Genomic DNA, 21,224 nt, shown 5'->3' with positions numbered 1-21,224 from the left:
GACTGTTTATTTAGTGGTATGAGCTGGCATGACAGGACGATGAATACAGAGTGCTCACGACACTAGTCCGTGTTGTCATTGATGAATCCACTTCTTTCGAGCAGAAAACACTTCCAGTGAGAGGACACTTTAAAATAGCTCAAAACAGTGTGAAGGTGATCGGATCCTGAACCAGCTCTTGGTGGGTTTAATAGAATGACAGGACGGGGATGTGGAGCAAACGGTTACACATTGGATGAATATTTTTAATGACGTCAAGCTGGAATAGCTCTAGTGCAGACATTTCATGTCATTCCCCATCTGATGCTGCCAGAAGCCAACCCGATTTCACAAGGAAGAGGAGGAGAAATCAGAGCAAGGCTCAGTCAGCCTGATTGGTTACAGGTGCGGATACTTGCACAATGTTAATCTGTCCTGCATACAATGCAAAACTAGTAAAAAAAAAAACTATACCATTGGATTTATTGGTATGAAACAAAGCAGGTGGATGAAATTAAGATACAGATCAGCCAGGATCTCACACTGACCTACTCCTGTTCCCATTTCAGGATTGGAAGGTGATAGAAGACACATATACTGCAATAGTTCTGGCATCAGACAGTGCAAATAAGCTACATAGATTTCTGTGCATTGGAGTTTTCCTGAGAAGTGGCCTATTGCAGTACTATTGATTGAGGCAAAGTAGAAGACAGTGAAATAATGGCCAACATTGGAAAAGAAATATTGCAATATACAACAGTTTTTTGGTGAAAACACCTCATTAACCTCCAAAACCTAGAAGGACAAGGACAGCAGATGCATTGGAACATCTCTTCCAAGTCACATACCATCCCGAGTTGGAGATATAAAAATCACCATTTCATCCTTGCTGGGTCAAAATCCTAGAACTCTGTACTGGACACAGACTGCAACGATTCAATATGGTGGCTCACCATCACCTTCTCAAGGGCAATTAGGTATAAACAATAAATGTGAACATTTGCAACAAAATATTTGTGCAAGTAGCAAATTAGATGCTTAATTTTTTAAAGGAATATCTTCAAAAATGTGTTCAGTAAATCTTTTCCATTGCCAAGCATTCAAAAGAATGTAATTTGGTCCAGAGCATTTTTATTGTTGCAAAAATAATGTACAACTTACCGTTCCCCTCTCCCACAGCAAAAGACACAACTCTAAATCTAATTTGTTAAATTGTGTGTGGTTGGGGGAGGTTGCAGTTTAATTTGCAACCAATTGAAAAAAAAAAGAGTTCTCAAATCCTTTGGTGCAAATTTTATAGCCATTATAGCCATTCCTGATGTCAAGGAATTGCTGATTTGACACTTCAACCCTCGGCCCACTAATTTCTTGCACTGTACAATGCACCAGATTCCCACAGCCTCTGCTCTGAAAAGAGCTGAACTCATTAAGTGATAGATTTCGATAAGTTGTCAATTGTCTTTCATGTATGGATTGTTGGAATTTTCCTCCTGGGCTGAAAGTCTTCATTCTGGGGCCTCAGTCAACCTGCAAGTAACACGGACACTGGTCAGTAGGAAATGCAACAAAATCGATAACCTGTTTGCTTTCAGAGTAAATCATTTGCTGCAAAAAATTCAAACTCTGCTTAAAAGATTTCCATCTCTTATCTCACCATCCCCAATACCAATGGGCTGGAGACTGATACATTTCAGGAAAGCTATTTGGCTTATTGCAAGCCATCCTTCCTGAACGAACAGACACAGTACTAACATATGAATTAGGAGCAGGAGTAGGCCACTCGACCCTTCGAGCCTGCTCCGCCAATGTTAATAGCTGAACTGATTACTCCACATTTTCACCTCTGCCTTAAAAATATTCAAAGGATCTGCTTCCACTGCCATTTGAGAAAGAGAATTCCAAAGACTCAACCCTCAGAAAAAAAAATTCTCATCTGTCTTAAATGAGCAACCCCTTATTTTTAAAACAGTGACCCCTAGTTTGAGATTCTGCCACAAGGGGAAATATCTTGTCCACATCCACCCTGTCAAGACCCCTCAGGATCTTATATGTTTCAATCAAATCATCTCTTAGCCTTCTAAATTCCAGCAGATACAAGCCTAGCCTGTCCAATCTTTCCTCATATGATAGCCTGCCCATTCCAGGTATTAGTCTAGTAAACCTTCTTTGTACTCCCTCCAATGCATTTACATCCTTCCTAAAATAAAGGAGACCAGTACTATACACAGTACTCCAGATGTGGTCTCACCAATTCCCTGTACAGCTAAAGCATAACCTCCCTACTTTTGTATTAAATTCCCATCATTGTGTTTGCTTCTTAGAAGGATTTCAGGATTTGTGTAGATCTTTCTAACTCACTCCAAATACAAGTACACAAGAAATAGGAGTAGTAGAGCATTCAGCCCCTTGAGCCTGTTCCATCACTCAATATCATGGCTGAATTTTTCTGCCTCAACTCCACTGTTCCAGCCACTCCCCATATCTCTTGATTCCCCCATCAGGCTCAACTGTGATGTCACACCAAGGTAGACAAGCCTGCAGATATTCAACATCAAGCCTCACACTTGAAATAACAGCCACTTAGGCAAGATGGCAAAGGGTCCCCGTAGAATGCAATTCCACACAAGTCAACTGGATACAGAAAACTGGCAGGGTGTGGGGGAATAAAATAAAATAAGTGGATTTGACGGAGAACCTCCTCAAGCAGCTCGAGGGCATTTTGGAACAAGCAGATTTTTAACATCCTTGCCCATTTGTTCAGAAAATACAAAACCACTTTTGGTCAGGTGAAATAAATATCCCTCACAAAAAAAAGTTCAACAGCAATCATTTAAACATGATACAATAAGTAGAAGCCCACAGAGGCCTGGATTTCATGGTTGTTTGCTGAGCGGATTCATTTGCACTAATATAGCAGAGAGAAATGTCACACAGGCATGTTAAAGCATTTGTTTAATACCCAGGTTATAGAAGGCCTTTAATAGAAAAAGTATCTTCAATAAAATAGCTACCATGTGTTATGGGGCCCACAACACTGACCTATAGGTGTCAGCAATTTGTTTTTAAAAAGTTACTACACGGGTCCATCTAAAACAATTAGCATTTATACATCCAACGGTTGGAATGTTTGAAAAAGTTCCCTCAAGAGTCACAAGTATTTAAAAAGTTCTTTGAAAAAATTTGTCAACAGGTTCACAATGTGCCAGAGAACCTCCACATAGCAACCAGTGCAGCTCGGCTTCCCTTCCCTCTCAATATTTGAAATAGTGTCTATTATATTCTGATTAAAAGCTCATGAAAAATATCTCAAGTTTTACAAGTAGGTCATTACCTGTGGCTGTTCAGTTAATAATGATTCTGGTTAAACTATGACAAACTTCTGTACAAACAAACATTCACTCAAGTACTAATGAGGTGATATCTAGCAGCATTTCATTGAGTAATACTTTCCATAAATGCAATTAGGAGGAAGCAGATGTACATCTAAAAAAAAAGGAAAAATTTGCATGGCTATAAGGGGGGGAAAAAAAAAAAAAAAAAAGAGGGTGGGGCTAATTGGATAGCTCTTTCAAAGAGCCAGCAGAGACACGATGGGCTGAATGGCCTTTTGTAGTTATATTATTCTATGATTCTATGAAATAACTAAACCGGTTATTTAAAAACTGCTCTCCCCTTCCTCAAATTTAGCTCCCCTTCTCCTGAGGGCACCACTTTCCACAGCTCTCCAAGTGCTGTCAGCTCCCGTTAGTACACTGAACAGTCTTTTTAAAAAAAAACACAACTATCTTGGAGAGCAAGCTCTGCCAGGCTAATCAACTCTAGAGGGGTATTTATAGTTGAGCCCCAATCTGGTCCCCATTCAGAGTCCTAATACACCTGTTAATAGTCACTGGATTGGAATCAGTAACAGGAATGCTGTACATGCATGGACTAGCTTTCCTGCATCTTGATTTATCTGCGAGATGGTAATCTCCTGCCTTCCTGTTGAAGCGTGATGACGACTCACGTGCGTGCATTGCATGGATAAATCTTAAGCACTGCCTCGCACTGCATCAGCCATGGCTCAGGTGGTCACGGGTTCAAGTCCCACTCAAGACTCAAGCATAGAATCTAGGCTGACAATCCAGTGCAGTACTGAGGGAGTGCTGCACTGTTGGAGATGGCATCTTTTGGATGAGATGCTAAACTGAGGCCCTTTCTACCCTCTAGGAAGATGTAAAACAGCCATGGCACTATTTTGAAGAGCCCTGGTGGCCTGGCCAATATTTAATTTTTTTTAAATTTAGAGATACAGCACTGAAACAGGCCCTTCGGCCCACTGAGTCTGTGCCGACCATCAACCATCCATTTATACTAATCTTACATTAATCCCATATTCCTACCCCATCCCCAATTCCCCTACCTGTACTACGGGCAATTTACCTATCAACCTGCAAGTCTTTGGCTGTGGGAGGAAACCGGAGCACCCGGCGAAAACCCACGCGGTCACAGGGAGAACTTGCAAACTCCGCACAGGCAGCACCCAGAATTGAACCCGGGTCGCTGGAGCCGAGAGGCTGCGGTGCTAACCACTGCGCCACCCTTAACTAACAAACATCACTAAAATAAACAGATAAACTGGATCTTGCCGTGCATAAATTGGCAGTTCTTACATTATCATAACTACACCAAAAAAGTGCTTTGTTGGCTATAAAGTATTTTGGGAAGACCCAAGGTCATGAAAGGTGCTATAAAATGCACACATTATCCTTTCCCGGCCTCTCTCAGGAAAAAGCAAAAGAACACTATGGAGATGGGGGTTTCCAGGCATTCATAGTAGAAGTGAAAGTCTATTAAAACCATTTGGTGCCTGGCCAAATCCCACAGCCAAAGCTATTAAGGTTGGATGGGAGTAGGGAAGATACCCCTTGGGCATCTCCTGAGGGCTATCTGATGGATTCAAGTTGCCAAGTCTGGTAAACACTACACTATGGTAAATTCCAACACAAAACACAGCCATTGCACCATCAATACTTTTGTGCTCATAAAGGGTTGTATAAATAGAACACAAATATGTATAAAGTCCAGTTGTGTACACAACTGAAAGTTATGTAAAGTGAACTTCCTAGACACATCTCAAATGAAAAAAAAACTGCAACCAAGATGTAACCAGAACAACTTAATGACAAATACCACAAAGCTTACAAATCAAAGAACAAGAACAAAGAACAAAGATAATTACAGCACAGGAACAGGCCCTTCGGCCCTCCAAGCCTGCGCCGATCCAGATCCTCTCTCTAAACATGTCGCCTATTTTCTAAGGTTCTGTATCTCTTTTCTTCCTGCCCATTCATGTATCTGTCTAGATACATCTTAAAAGAATCCATCGTGCCCGCATCTACCACCTCCGCTGGCAATGCGTTCCAGGTGCCCACCACCCTCTGCGTAAAGAACTTTCCACGCATATCCCCCCTAAACTTTTCCCCTTTCACTTTGAACTCGTGTCCTCTAGTAATTGAAACCCCCACTCTGGGAAAAAGCCTCTTGCTATCCACCCTGTCTATACCTCTCATGATTTTGTACACCTCAATCAGGTCCCCCCTCAACCTCCGTCTTTCTAATGAAAATAATCCTAATCTGCTCAACCTCTCTTCACAGCTAGCGCCCTCCATACCCTCCATATCAATAGGGGAGAAAAAAAAAACACATGGACATGATCTTAATCAAATATTCCAAGCATGTGCATATGGCCCTAATAAAAAGGGGTCCAATTAATTTACAAGTTTCTTTTATTCTCTATGGTCACTGTGGCTCCATTGCTTAATTTGTTACGAATATTGGCTTTAAGTGCTGCTTCTCACATGCCAATTAGACCTTTCAGCAGGGCCTAGCCTCCTTAGATATGATCAAATCCTGTCTCCTGTCAAGACAAGGTCAGGTTAAAGAGGATCATGATTCGAATTGCATGTTTGCTTTGGTGATGAGCACCTCACTATATAACATCTTGCACATAAAAGTCAAACAATTAGTAAAACACAAATGTCGTTTTCTTCTTTTAAAAAGAAATACAAATCAGACATTTGACGCCCAGTTTGCATTCTATAACCTTCCAGACAGCCCATTGGAAGTCCAAACTATCCAATCCAAAACAAAAGCACATGGCAGTTAAATGTAACACAAGAAATGAGCGATTTCTTCAGAAAGTTTCCATTGTTCAGACATGAGAAGAAAACCAGATGCGTAGAATGCAGAAGTGCAGAAAAGGGAAGAGACGTGCAGCCATGCTTTCTCAAGGTGCAGAAAGAGAACGGAGTTGGACAAGAAGTTTGGAGAGCAGGAAATTGCAGTTCAGAGTGAACAGTTGTGGGTGCTGTCCCAGGTCTCGGCCTAATGGTTCAGATGCCAAGATGTTAATGTTATGAGTATCCTGGAGCTGGTCAACGTTTGCCTTTTGGTCTGGGCTGTAGGAGGTTAGAGATGTTAGATGCATTGCCTAGTTTGGTTAAAGTTTGGTTAAGCAGAGACTTGAGGTTAGACAGCATGCTTAACCCAGAGGAGTCTTACAAAAACAAACAGTCTCGTAGCTAGTGATTCGAACTGCACCTGAGCTGGGCTCGTTTTCTTCCACACAATCTGTGCTTGGTGTTGTCCTGGTGGTGGGTTCTAAGACATCACCTTTAATAGAGAAAAATATATATTTTTTAAAAGAGGCAACAAAATTTGCAATGTCCATTTTGCAAGCAACATTACTTTCCAAGAACTAAAGGTGACTGAGAATAAGGTGTCCTGTTCTGGGTGCTTTGCTTCAAGGAGGATATTCAAGGCCACGGAGAGGGAAAAGAGGAGATTTACCAAGCTGATAACCAAAGGCTCTTCCTGATATGAATGGGACTCTTGATTAAAACAAAAAAGTGGAAATCTGCCAGAGGTGTGCAAAAAAAAAAAAAGCTAGGTTTTAAAGTAAATCAGGAAAAACTGGAGGGCATCATTTTAAAGTCAGCATGAACGAGGGGAAAAAGGAGAAGTTAGAATATTTTTAAAATATAAAGTGCAAGAGTTGTTAGTACAACAGTGGTGGAATCAATCTATAGAAAGTTTAAAAAAAAAGTAAATTAGTATTTGAAAAATAAACATTTAAAAAGGCATCTGGGGGAAGGGTACAGTAAAGGGATTAAGTTGATCTGCTTTTCTGCTGGGCGGAGAAAAAGTTAATAGGTGATGGACTAAATTACCTCCTTCTGTGATGTTCTTTATACACAGTAGAATGGGAGGGAAAAGACTGTGTATATTTGGCATATGGTAAGATTATAGCTTCTAGATATCAATGAAGTAAATCCTAATATCAAATGATACAGCATTGCCACAGATAAACAATGTCCCCACTGAATTTAAAATAAAAAATGAACCAATTAAAATTACCAACTCTGAATAGAAAGGCAAATTATCTAAATGAAGAGACACTTCAGATTGCTTCGGTGTAGAGGGATCTGGGTGTCCTCGTGCATGAATCGCAGAAAACTATTTTGCAAATGCAGCAGGTAATAAGGAAGGCAAATGGAATTTTGGCATTTATTGCTAAAGGAAGAGTCCAAAAGTAGGGAAGTGTTGCTGCAACTGTACAAGGCATTAGTGAGACCACACCTGGAGCATTGTATAAGTTTTTGTCCCCTTACTTGAGGGATGTAGTTGCATTGGAGGCAGCTCAGGAGGTTCACTAGATTCATTCCAGAGATGAAGGCTTTGTCTTATGAAGAGAGATTGAGCAGTTTAGGCCTTTACTCTCTAGAGTTTAGAAGAACGAGAGGAAATATAATTGAGGTGCATATGATGATTAAGGGGATTGACAAAGTAGACATAGAGAGGATGTTTCCTCTGGTGGGGCAATCTAGAACAAGAGGTCATAGTTTTAGGATAAGGGGTAGCAGATTTAAAACAGAGATGAGGAGAAATTACTTCTCTCAAAAGGGTTGCGAGTCTGTGGAATTCACTACCCCAGAGTGTGGTGGATGCCAGGACAGTGAGTAAATTTGAGGAGATGGACAGATTTTTAATTAGTAAAGGGTTGAAGGGTTATGGAGAACGGGTAGGAAAGCGGAGTTGAGGCAGAGATGAGATCAGCCATGATCGTATTGAATAGTGGAGCAGGCTCGAGGGGCTGAATTGACTACTCCTGCTCCTAGGTCTTAGATAAGATTTCATAGTAAAAACAGAACATCTGAAAATACAGCAATGCCAACTGACCTATTGCATATTTCCAGCTATTTCCCTATTTATTTCAGATTTTTAGCTCTTGCCAATACAGGGTTGAGATAATTACTCAAATCATACTGCATGTATTGGATATTTGATAAATTGCAGTGACAGCATAATCAATGCTTTGCAAGGTGTAGAACAGCCCCTCCATTATATACATCTCACCTTTAAACTGAATAGCATGGATTAGATGCCTCAGCAGAAACTGGGAAGTGTTTACAATGGAGAAAGGAGACTTCACTAGGGAATTTTATTGGGGTATTCTGAATTTTAAAGGGGTTTATATGAATTAAATCCAAACTGCATGTTTGACAGAATCACAATGGGGCATGGGGTCCAGAAAGCTCATCCTGTAGTCAATTATTCCCAGATCCCAAAGTGGAAAAGCAGGAACTACCCTCATCCTGTACATAAAAGGAAAATTGACCAGGGATTGTAAATTTTGATTAAAGATGTACTTACAGTGCACAGATATCACCCACCTGCTCCCTCATGAATCTCTTGTTGTTTAAGCCCCTCTTCTGTTGCCATTGGTGCAGCCATGATGGTGGCAGTGTCACTGGTCTGATCATCATCGCCAGTCTCAGCTTCCGCTCTTTCTTCCAATATTTCATTAGCAGGATCACTGCTTCTACTCTTGTTTTGTGGAGATGATCGGTCCATTATAGGTAACGGATCCTGTCCAGTCTGTACATCCAAGGTATGTGATTCACTGTTGGTGGTGTCCTTAGGCTTGATCTCCACTGCAAACAAAAGCATAGCTCATTAACTCAAACTGCTGAGCTACTGACATCCAGGAACACAAAAGGGAATCCCTAGAGTGGCTAAAAGCCTTGCCCCAGAAATTGCAATAAGTTTTAACTCAAGAGTCAGGCATGCAGAAACATGGGAAAAGGACTGGGTACAATGGGGAAATGTAAGGCATGTAAAAATAAAGCATGGTGGAGTAATTATGAAATGATCTCCAGGCAGTTTCTCTCCCACTTTGAACAGTTGACACAATGTGTTGCCTGAGATTTGGGAGCTGGTCACTTGGTTTGGGGAAAGCTTTAAAAAAAGACAAACAGGTAGGGGAAAAAAAAAAAAGGAGGGTTAAATAAAAAGATTCTATTTATTTCTCCACACGACGAGTTATCTCCCCCTGCCAATTCCTACCTTTAACTTTACACTCCTCCAGAGACTCCTTCATGGCATTAGCTGTTTGCAAGGGATTCTGCTCCATGTTGCTTCTTGGTGAAGCTGTTTCCATCTCCTCTGCCCAGTCTTTGACTGGGTGATACTCATCGAGTGAGAAAGGGCTCAGGGGCTTCGATTCTGTTTCTTTAGGCTGCACAGCCGCATCCTTTGGAGGAATGTGAAGTTTGGGAGTCTCCCAGGACCTCCTGGCTCTTTGCTCTTTGGCAGCCATCTCTGGGCTTCTGCTGGCACACTGCACGACTTCTGCCCTCATCACCTCTTCTTTTGTTCCTCCAGCATCTTTCTTCTCCTCTGCCTCGTTGAGCTCCTTTGTTTCCTCTGACTCGTCCTCACTGTCTGACACATCTTCTCCCACTATTTCCTCTTCACCATCACTAGCATCTTCCCATTGATCTTCATCATCTGCCTCATCTACTGGTGACTCTTCCACATTGGCCTTGCCCTCATTGAGTTTCAGATCTTGAACAGGCTTTTCTTTAAACCCCTTTTCCTGTAATGAAGAGGACGACATTCAGCTTAACAGAGCTTCACAGATTGACCACAAGCACGAGAAGTCCCTCAAACCTTTCCACCACTGTTGGGATGTATTTAATTCAGATTAATGCTGAGCTCTTCATTGAAGCATCTCTTGATCAAGAGCTTGTAGTTATAAGATAAATATTAAACTCTTAACTGGGAAACTGGAGTTCAAATCCCACCAACATCTGCACACAGACCAATTCTGGTATAACAAACCCACCATCCTTAACCAGGTCATTGGTGAAGGTCAGAGTAAGACAATGGATATCCTTTCACTTTGATAGATCCCTGGTCCTATTGAACAAATAAAACATTGGCTACAAGTTTGAATGTTGTACAAAGCCACAAAGATGACTCCTGTGCCACATGGTCATTTACATAGTAGGCCAGGTTTCCATCCTTGGCATCCTACTCGCCATTTACCAGTAATTCCTTGGTAGCATCCTCTAGAAATATGGGGGTCAGTTTCCACATGCACACAAGGTGATGCTCAGTTCCTCCTCACCACTGATGAGAAGATTAGTCCTCCTCTCTCCAAATACTTGTTATTAAGAACTGGGTGTTGGCAAAACTAAAACCATCCCCTAGTGCTCCTGGCAAACACCTGCGCACCACTGGCCTTGACTGCAGCAAGCTCCCTAGCACTTCTCTTACCATCAGATCCATCATCCAAGACAGCCATCACCTCAAAAATCACAATCTGTTGCCAGAAATTCCTTACCCACATCATTACCTCAAAGCTCAATTTCACCAACAATCTTATCAGTGACACCCGAAATGCAGTAGCTCGCAACCTCACCCGCATCCCCGACCCAAAGTTCGACTGGTTTACTGTGCCCTGTGATTTGACTGATATCCACATCCTCACCTTCAAATCTCTCCACGTTCCACCTACCCCAGTGAGATCCTTCAACATGGAGCCTGCTCCTTGTTCCTCCAGTGTTTCTTTTCAGCCCCTGCCCAGTCACCTCCCACCCTTACTGTTCACCTTTCTGTCATGTGCCCAGCGTATACTAGATGTCCGTCCGCCACCATATAAATTTCTCAGACATCTCTTTCCATGAAGAGCACAGCACAAACCTAATTTATCAACCCCCAACAAAATTTAGCTTAATGGTGTTCGGCCTTTGCTGCACTGCAACATCTTTGTGCAATGGCACGGTAAGAGTTGCCCACTAGCTCACCTGCGGCTGTTCACTCATTTGCTTCTGCTGGTGTTCTGTCTCGCTTGTTTCCCATCGATTGTCATGCATGCTACAGAGAAAGAATGGAAACACATTTCAGCACTGGAGAATTAAACATACAAAGCCAATACACAGAGACCTGCTTAAAAATATACATTCCCATGTCCCTCTCCAGGCAGTTATACACCAAAGGAACATTTCACTTTCAATCTCCTCTCAAGTCACTGAATAGCAGTGGACAGGATGTGGAATATTCAACAGGATAAGCTTTTAGAAAGTGCATTGGGGCAATTTTATTTATATCTACATATTAAAAACATCAAGGGATTCAGAGATAGTGCAGGAAAAGAGCGTTGAAGTAGATCAGCTGTGATCTCATTGAATGGTGGAGCAGGTTCGTAGGGCTGAATGGCCTACTCCTGTTCCTATTTATGTTCTTAATTGTTAGTCAAAAAGTTTTACATTTTTCCCCTTCCAGGATATCTCTTCCCTCCAGGACTTCCCCTGCACTGCCCCCACCTCACATACATATAATCTAGCAAAGTATAGCTCACTGCCACTGCAGGTCGAGAACCAGGACTGAAATTCCTTCTTCCTCCTTCAGGGCACCAAAAGCCCGAAACCATGAGATGCTGACCCTGACCAGACCAGCGATTAAACCAGAGACCTGTCAAATGGGCCATTGGGGGAGCATCGTCTTCCCCCCCACCACACCTCCCCTATTTTGAAAAAAAAAAAAGGGACCAGAGTAAGAATACCTGCCTTTTCATCAGCTTCTTAGTCCTCCTTCACAAGCCAGGTGACCAGTTCAGATGATAGATGGTAACTTGACCATAAATCACTCAAATGAACCAAGTGAAGCTAAATAATGAATTTTGGGAGGGGTAGCTAGAACTCATCACCGTTATATCATGGCCACAGAATAGATACATTTCAACAAGAAAGAAAACTTCTAAGGGTGGGACCCACCATCTGTGATTAACTAAAACAGTTAAAGATAGTATCAAAATTAAAGAAAAAGCATATAATTGCACAAAGATGGGCGGCAGGTCAGAAGATTGCACAGAATATAAAAAACAGCAAAGAATGAGTAAAAGATTGATAAGGAAGGTAAAACGAGAGAAAGCTAGCTAGAAATAAAGACAGATAGTAAGCATTTTTATATAAAAGCAAAATACTGCGGATGCTGGAAATCTGAAACAAAAACAAGAAATGCTGGATTCACTCAGCAGGTCTGGCAGCATCTGTGGAAAGAGAAGCAGAGTTAACGTTTCGGGTCAGCGACCCTTCTTCGGAACTGACAAATATTAGAAAAGTCACAGATTATAAACAAGTGAGGTGGGGGTTGGGCAAGAGATAACAAAGGAGAAGGTGCAGATTTACTTCTACTTCTTTCAATGTAGTATACTGTATTCGCTGCTCACAGTGTGGTCTCCTCTACATTGGGGAGACCAAGCGCAGACTGGGTGACCGCTTTGCAGAACATCTCCGCTCAGTCCGCAAGCAGGACCCTGAGCTTCCGGTTGCTTGCCATTTCAACACTCCCCCCTGCTCTCATGCTCACATCTCTGTCCTGGGATTGCTGCAGTGTTCCAGTGAACATCAACGCAAGCTCAAGGAACAGCATCTCATCTACCGATTAGGCATACTAGTGCCTGCCGGACTGAACATTGAGTTCAATAATTTCAGAGCATGACAGCCCCCCACTTTACTTTCATTTTTAGTCATTTTTTCTTCCTTTTTTTTTTACATTCCTTTTTACATTTTTTTACATTTATTTCATTTCATCTTAGTTTGTTCAGTTTGCTTACCCACTTTTTTTCAGGTTGTTTTTCTTCAGGTTTGCACTTGCTGCTGTTCAATATTCAGTATATTCACACCTAATCTGTACTAATGCTTTGTCTTTCAACACACCATTAACATTGTTTGCCTTTGCTCCGTGACCTTTTGGTCAGCTATGTGGCCTGGTCCAATCTGCACCTTCTCCTTTGTTATCTCTTGCCCCACCCCCACCTCACTTGTTTATAATCTGTGACTTTTCTAATATTTGTCAGTTCCGAAGAAGGGTCACTGACCCGAAACGTTAACTCTGCTTCTCTTTCCACAGATGCTGCCAGACCTGCTGAGTGAATCCAGCATTTTTATATAGATATTTAAGGAAAAAAAAGTGTTAACAAAGTGAGCGTTTGTCTTATAGAAAGTGAGTCTGGGAAATTAATAATGGATAATAAAAGGAGATGGCAGATGAATTGAACAGACATTGAACATCCCAGTATGAGCTGTAAGTCGGGAAGGAACTGAAAAAAATTACAATCACCAGGGAAGTGGTACTGAATAAATTGTTGGAGCTGTGGGCTGACAAGTCCCTGGATCCTGATGGACTTCATCTTAGGGTGTTAAAAGAAGTGGCTACTGAGATAGTTGATGCATTAGTTTTAATTTTCCAAAATTCTAGATTTGGGGGAAGGTTCCGTTAGATTGGAAAATAGCCAATGTAACTATTCAACAAGGGAGGGAGACAGAAAGCAGGAAACTACAGGCCAGTTAGCTTAACATCTGTCTTAGGGAAAATATTAGAAGCTATTATTAAAGATGTTATAGCAGGGCATTTAGAAACAACCAAGGTAATCAGGCAGAGTCAACATGATTTTGTGAAATGGAAAATCATGTTTCACCAATTTATTGGAGTTCTTTGAGGGAGTTACATGTGCTGTGGATAAAGGGGAACTGGTGGATGTACTGTACTTAGATTTCCAGAAGGCATTTGATAAGGTGCCACATCAAAAGGTTATTGCAGAAAATAAAAGCTCATGGTATGGTTGGGTGTGGGGGAGAGGGGGGTGGTGGTAAACATATTGGCATGGATAGAAGATTATATAGCTAACAGGAAACAGAGTAGGCATAAATGGGTCATTTTCCAGTTAGCAAGATGTAACGAGTGGTGTGCCACAGGGATCTGTGCTGGGGCCTCAACTTTTTACAAATTTATATAAATGACTTCGATGAAGGGACCGAAGGTATGGTTGCTAAATTTGCTGATGACACAGAGGGAGGAAAGTAACTTGTGCAGAGGACATAAGGGGGCTACAAAGGGATGTAGATAAATTAAGTGAGTGGGCAAAGACCTGGCAAATGAAGTATAATGTGGGAAAGTGGGAAATTGTCCACTTTGGCAGGAAGATAAAAAAGAACCATATTATCTAAATGGTGAGAGATTGCAGAGCTCTGAGATGCAGAGGGATCTGAGTGTCCTCGTGCATGAATCACAAAAGGTTAGTGTGCAGGTACAGAATGTAATTATAAAATCTAATAGCATGTTATGTTTATTGCGAGGGCAACTTATTTGAAACATAAGATCCTGAGGAGTCTTGACAGGGTGGATGTGGAAAGGATGTTTCCCCTTGTGGGAGAATCTAGAACTAGGGGACACTGTTTAAAAATAAAAGGAGTCGCCCATTTAAGACAGATGAGGAGAATTTTTTTCTCTGAGGGTCGTGAGTTTTTGGAATTCTCTTCCTCAAAAGGCAGTGGAAGCAGAGTCTTTGACTATTTTTTAAGGGAGAGGTAGATAAATTCTTGATAAGTGAGGGGGGTGAAAGGTTATTGGGGCAGGTGGAAATGTGGAGTAATCAGTTCAGCTATGAACTTACTGAATAGCAGAGCAGGCTCAAGGGGCCGAGTGGCCTACTCCTGCTCCTAATTCATATGTTCGTTATTGTTCTGGTGAAGGACTCCTCAAAACTATCTGGTAATCAGTTTCAGAGACTCGGGGAACTCCATAAACTTGGAACTGAAGACTGAAGTGAAACAGAAACTACAGCACTGTCTTGTTGAGCCAAATGGCCTGTTTCTGTTGTGAATTCCATCAATACCTGCGAACACTTCACAACAGGAGTCAAGGTGGGGACCCAGGCTCTGTTTTGCTTTCCTGTTCCCTAGTCCAGGGACACTAATGCCACTTTAATGGAACTCAGTTAAATCAGCTCCAATCAGGGATTGAGGGAGACCCTCTCAGTCTAAGCAGTCCAGCAAAGAACAACGCAATAGCGAGCAACTAATTTGACAAGAAAATGCCTCTTCGACCTGTAATTTTTATCTCCGCGTTTGCGTCTCTCTCTCCTGGAATCCTTACTTCTGGATTGAGAAACAAAGTCTGAAATTGTTGGTGGTTTGGGAGGGCGGTGGTCATCTGAAAAAGAAGAGGACGTTACTGGTCATCTGAAAAAGAAGAGGACGTTACTGCAGGCCCCTCCACTGCCCCCTACCCTCCACCCCGAACAGTTAACAAGGAATGCACCCCCCCCACCCCCTCCCATCTCCTGACGGGAGAAGCCTTGCTGAACAGATTCTTATTTTGTTTCTCAACCTGCTCCATAGCAAGTTTTAGTTGCTCAGCAACGGCTCGTTACACTCAGAATTCCCTGAAAAACATTCCCATTATCTACAATACTAGTGTGCTTAAAGACAGGAGGCAACACTTTCAGAAAGAAAGGGAACAAAGGAGTTGTACATTTTGTCACATTAAAGCAACTAATTTTCAGCTTGACTCAGGTGATGGAAATCTTGCAATGGTCGGAAGGTCAAGGGTTCACATTCATAACCCAGGCTGGTATTCTAGTGTAAAGATACAGACTTGCATTTCTGTAGCACCTTTCACGACCACAGGACACCCCAAAGTGCTTTAGTCAATGAAGTTAGTTTAGTCACTGTTGCAGCATAGGCATCATGGTAATAAATTTGTCCACAGCAAGCTCCTACCAACAGCAATGTGATAACGACGAGACCATCTGCTGTAGTGATGTTGTTTGTGGGATGAATATTGGGCCAGGACACCAGAAAAGAACTCCCTCACTCTTCTTTAGAAGAGAGTGTGTCATGAAGGCAGATGGGAACTGTTTAACATCCACTTCTCCAACAGTGCGGCACACCCTCAGTACTGCATTGAGGTGTCAGCTTAGATTTTGTGCTCAAGTCTCTGGAGCGGGACTTGAACTCACAGCTGTGGGATGCAAGATGCAAGAGTGCTACCCACTGAGCCACAACTGATTAAAAAAAAACAGTAGAGAGATGTCAGAATTCACACTCACAAACCAAACACATGCAGAAAAGTGACACAGCAAACCTGCATGCCTGGCACTCAGATTTGATTTCTTAAAGTTCTTCAGTCCTACAGATGGAAAGATAGTCATAAGAAGATAGAAATAGAAAGAAGAAACAGCAAGATAATGAACACAAATATGTGAAATGATAATACAAAAAAAAGTGTGTAAACTAATCTGGGAGCAGTCAAAATGATCAGCTGATTTGCAGCCAATTAGTTGTCTAATATAAATGCAAAAGGCATACAAATATGACACTTAAAATTGGTTTTAAAAAAATAGTAAGAGAGAACAGATTAAGACCATCGGCTGCACTGTGCCTGGATTCACGCAGACTCGAGGTAGGAGAGTCCCTCAGTTCTTCGCCTGATTTGCTGAGATACTTCATCTTGTCAGGAAGCACTTCTCCACACAAAGGGTACTGGAATTTAGGAATCCTTTCCCCAAAAAGGCTGTTGAGGCTGGGAGTCAATTGAAAATTTCAAAAGATAGATAGATTTTTGCAAAGTAATGAATGTGGAACCAAGGTGGGTAGATGGGTGCTTGGGTACAGATCAGCCCTGATTGAATTGATGGTAGAACAGGTTAGAGGGGCTGAACGGCCTCCTCTTGTATCTATATTCCATTATCTCACTCTCAGTACTATTTCTATATTTTAAATTTGTAATGGTCTAAACAGCAGAAATAACACCGTAAATTATAAAGAGTGTGGGAAAATGCTTCCTATTTGCATCAGGCATTCTTTTATTCAATGGCAACACATGCTTAATGCCACTGAGGCATTAAAACCTTGCTGGAGAGAGACAGGTGTTGTTGGGTACCTCTGATGGCTGGGTTGGGGAGAAGCAGCTTAGTTGAACTGTCACCCTCTTTCTCTTGCCCACAACCCCCACCCACCCCCCTCCCTCAAACTCCCTCATCTTGAGCACTGGGGGCCCAGCTCCACCATTTGGGTCTTATCTGGGGAGGCCATCTGTACTATTCCAGATCGGCGGGTGGGCAGACCTGACCAGACTTGGGAATGTGACTCTATACTCACTTCTTATAATGCACTTAACTTGCATTTTTATAGCACCTTTCGCAAGCCCAGGATATTCCAAAGCACTTTATAGCCAATGAAGTATTTTTTGAAGTCTAGTCACTGTTGTAATGTAGGAAATGCTGTAAATGGAACAGCTTGCAGTTTCCAGAGCTGCTGCAGTTTGGGCAACAAGCAGAATGAACAGGTTTTAACCTGGAAGACTTTCCATTGACTCGAGAGCAACCAGAGAGCATAAGAGATGGTTCAATGACCTTTAAAATCACTAGGCTTGGAGGTCACACAAAGTTCCAAACATAAAAATGGCCTGAGATTTAGCACTCGAAGTGAAAAAACAGTTTGGAATTTATTTTGACCCTGCAACAGTGGGTGACGTTGCACATTGTTTTGTCATTTCTGGGCCCCGAGTTTGAACCCAACCCAGGCTGCTCACTACACAGTTCCTACGTGAAACATGTCTGGGGAAGAGTCTGCACTTAGCTTCCAATGGATACAGAACTTATGACACAAAGCTAGTAGCTGCACTGGTAGAAGCCACACAGGGCAGCAGAGAAACCAAAAGGTCAATCAAATCATTGCAGTGTCAGGGACAACCTTGGTTGGAGCTTAGGCATATTAATACTCACCAACATCGCACAGAGAGGAGGAAATACTTAGATCCACTACCACTATCAGTGCTTCAAGTTCAGAATCTTACAGGACAGATGACGACATTCAGCCTCTCATGCCCTGGAAGAGCTGTCCAATTAAACCCATTCCGCCTCCCCCTCCCACTTCCCCAAAATCCTGCATGATTTTCCTTTGCAAGTATTTATTTAATTCCCTTTTGAAAGTTACTATTGAATCTGCTTCCATCACTTTCAGGCAGTTCCAGATCATAACGTGCTATGTTAAAAAAAACACATTTCTCATCTACCCCTGCCCATCTGGTTCTTTTGCCAATGATCTTCAATCTGGATGTTGAAAGGATGCTTCCCTTTGTGGGAGAGACTAAAACTAAGGGGCGCAGTTTAAAAATAAGGGGTCTCCCATTTAAGACAGAGATGAGGAGAAATGTTTTTCTGTTAGAGGGTCGTGAGTCTGTGGAACTCTGCGCCCCGGAGAGCAGTGGAGGCAGGGCCATTGAATGTTTAAGGCAGAGGTAGACAGATTCTTGACAAATAAAGGGAATCAAGTGGTCTTGGGGGTAAGCAGGAAAGCGGTGTTGAGTCCACAAACAGATCAGCCATGATCTTATTGAATGGCGAAGCAGGCTGGAGGGGCTGAATAGCCTACTCCTAGTTCTTATGTTCGTATTTGCCCTCTGGTTACTGACCCTTCTGCCACTGGCAGCACCTTCTCCCTATTTACTCTATCAAGACCTTTCGTGATTTTAACACCTCATCTCCCCTCAATCTTCACTGCTCTAGGAGATTAGTCAGTACCTCCAGACACTCCACATTCTGGTAAATCTCATCAAGGCCTTGGAGAGGCCTTGACATCCTTCCTAAAGTATGGCCCAGAATTGAACACGATACTCCAGCTGAGCCCTAACCAGGGATTCATAAAGGTCTAGCACAACTTCCTTGTTGTCAGGCAGAACTGAATCCATAGTTCTGGGATCCTCCAGTCAGCAGAGACAACTCCCACCCCTCAACTCAAATCTTTGACGTGTGTGTCATTGCATCTTTGTGCAGAGTGTCAGCCCATTATAGATAGCGATGCTGGTAAATTCTCAACATTTCTTCTCAATTTGGGCTCAAACATGCTAACAAAAAAAAATAATAAAAAAAAAAAAATAGAAAAACCTGCACAAGGAGAGAGAAGTGCAGGCCTCACATTCAAACAACCACAATCTTGGTGCTCAACCTACATACTGGATCCAGCGCACACGTTAATCCCAAAAAGGCGGCTGATGGGCAGAATTAAACTTGTTAGAAATTGTAAATTCTAAAGTGAGAGAGCAGGTATAGAGGAAGTTACCTTTCATTTAAAGAAAATGCCAAAAGGTAAGAGTCTAAACTTAGAGGTGAATTTTAATGGGAAAAAAAATAAATCAAACATTTCTTGGTTATGTGCAGAATTCCTCCCCCTTTGCCACACAAAGCTCATGACCCTTCAGTCCCTGATAGGTAACTTACCTCTCCTGCTGCCTCCTTCAAAACTCCCAGTGGGACCTGGACTATCTTTGAACCTTAGGGGTGAGGGGAGGAAGAGAAAATTTTTTTATTTTTTTTTTTAAAAATCAACAGATAAATCCTCATCTTTTCTCTGTTTCAGCAGAGCAAAAAAAAAAAATAGACAGAGTAAAATCAAGTCAAGAACTTCACATATAAACTTTAACGCCCGTCAGAATTGCAGTGAAGCCAACTGGAAAGACAGCCCCCTTTAAAGAGATGAATAATTAGACGTCTGCCTAGGATTGAGGGAGAAACGATCAGTAATAAATTTCTCAGTTGACTTTGGTTGATCTGGCTGGATGAGAGAGAGAACAAGTTGTTGCTGGTGGGAGGATGCAATGCGAACTGCAGCTTGTTCACACTCCCTCCAACACTGGAGCACAGTAGCCACAGTGTACCATCTACAAGATGCACTGCAGCAACTCACCAAGGCTCCTTCAATAACACCTTCCAGACCCATGATCTCTACTATCTAGGAGAAGGGCAGATGCATGGGAGCACCACCACCTGCAAGTTCCCCTCCAAGCCACACACCATCCTGGCTTGGAAATAGATCGCTGTTTCTTCACTGTCACTGGGTCAAACTCCTGGAACTCCCTCCACATCAGCGTGGGTATACCTACACCACATGGACTGCAGCAGTTCAAGGTGGCTCACCACCACCTTCTCAAGGGCAATTAGGGATGGGCAATAAATGCTGGCCTTGCCAGCGATGCTCACAGCTGATGGAGTATACAATACAAACAGATCATTCAGCCCAACTAGTCCATGCCAACGGTTTATGCTCCACTTGAATCTCCTCTCAGCCTTCCTCTAACTATTAGTATAACCCCCAGTCCCTTCTCTCATGCTATTCTGCCCTCCCTTTTGCTTCATGAATAAATTAACAGTAGCTCAGTTGGTAGAAGCAGTATGTAAGTGGATTGTAGACTAGATGGTCTCAAGTTCTCTGTCAGCCTTAAAACTGACTTCAGTTATCTGTAATTTAGGGAGAAAAAGTGGGAAAAATCTAAACCTTTTGAAATAGATTTCTAACATTAATAAGTTTTATAATTGTCTCTGATAAACAAAAAGTCACAATTACAGCAGCATAAAGGCTAAGCTCGAGTAAACGACCAGAAATGCAAAGAGCACTTTGACAAGAGGAATTAACACAGCAACGCTCTTGGAATGTGCAAATAAAGCATATTCCTGGGGGAATAAAAGTGGTGTGAAAATTAATGTTGGGGCTTAATTAGAGATATGAAAAAGTAATAGCTTGGCAGTGCCCCGAATCTCTCAACACTCACACATACATGGATTCAGTCTTCTCAGCATCCCATTCCCGCTTCCACTGTCCAGTTGCGTTGCGATGCCGAGCGAGCCTCTCTTGGTCGATCTGTTCCCGCTCTTTCTTCCAGCGCATATACTCCGCCCTCTCCCGACCAGTCATCGACATGGTCATGTCGACAGAGCCCTTGGAACTCGACTGTCTGCCCTGTGGGAACAGACAAGCCGGATTATTCACTGGAGGAATCGCAATGGGCAAGGGTGAATCATCTCAATTGAACATGGTATATAATGCCTGGGGTGGAGTCTGCTCAATTAAATCCCAGATATGGGCTCTCAGCAAGAAGTTGGGGACACTGGTTGCTTCACTTACCCATTGGGTTGAGCGTCCCTCATTGCCCTCACAGCAGACATCTCAAAAAAAAATTGTTTGCAAAATGCTCTCGCTCATGTTCTTTGACGTGCACAGTACCTTGGCATAAATGTCACTGAATATCCAAAATGTTGCTTTTCCATAATGCAGTGACAGACCACACTCCTCTTACAC

The 21,224-nt window shown here is 42.3% G+C and overlaps 1 protein-coding gene across 4 annotated transcripts in view; it reads right to left on the bottom strand.

Moving 5' to 3' along the window:
* Nucleotides 1-1,257: 1,257 nt before the first annotated feature.
* ccdc9 (coiled-coil domain containing 9) overlaps nt 1,258-21,224 on the bottom strand; it is a 35,768-nt gene continuing 15,801 nt past the window's right edge. For 3 of the 4 annotated variants that reach the window (XM_068018853.1, XM_068018851.1, XM_068018852.1), the window contains exons 8-15: nt 20,698-20,885; nt 19,370-19,422; nt 15,195-15,300; nt 11,112-11,181; nt 9,367-9,898; nt 8,694-8,954; nt 6,562-6,633; nt 1,258-1,506 (exon numbers count right to left, since the gene is read on the bottom strand). In XM_068018853.1, coding sequence (XP_067874954.1) covers nt 1,502-1,506; nt 6,562-6,633; nt 8,694-8,954; nt 9,367-9,898; nt 11,112-11,181; nt 15,195-15,300; nt 19,370-19,422; nt 20,698-20,885 — 1,287 coding nt within the window. In that variant the 3' untranslated portion in view covers nt 1,258-1,501. The remainder of the gene's footprint in view (nt 1,507-6,561; nt 6,634-8,693; nt 8,955-9,366; nt 9,899-11,111; nt 11,182-15,194; nt 15,301-19,369; nt 19,423-20,697; nt 20,886-21,224) is intronic. The other variant, XM_068018854.1, reaches the window with a different exon arrangement.

Source organism: Heterodontus francisci, chromosome 40, assembly GCF_036365525.1.
Source record: "Heterodontus francisci isolate sHetFra1 chromosome 40, sHetFra1.hap1, whole genome shotgun sequence".
Taxonomy (NCBI): domain Eukaryota; kingdom Metazoa; phylum Chordata; class Chondrichthyes; order Heterodontiformes; family Heterodontidae; genus Heterodontus; species Heterodontus francisci.
Note: the sequence above shows the minus strand (reverse complement) of the source record. Positions and strands in the feature narration are given on the sequence as shown.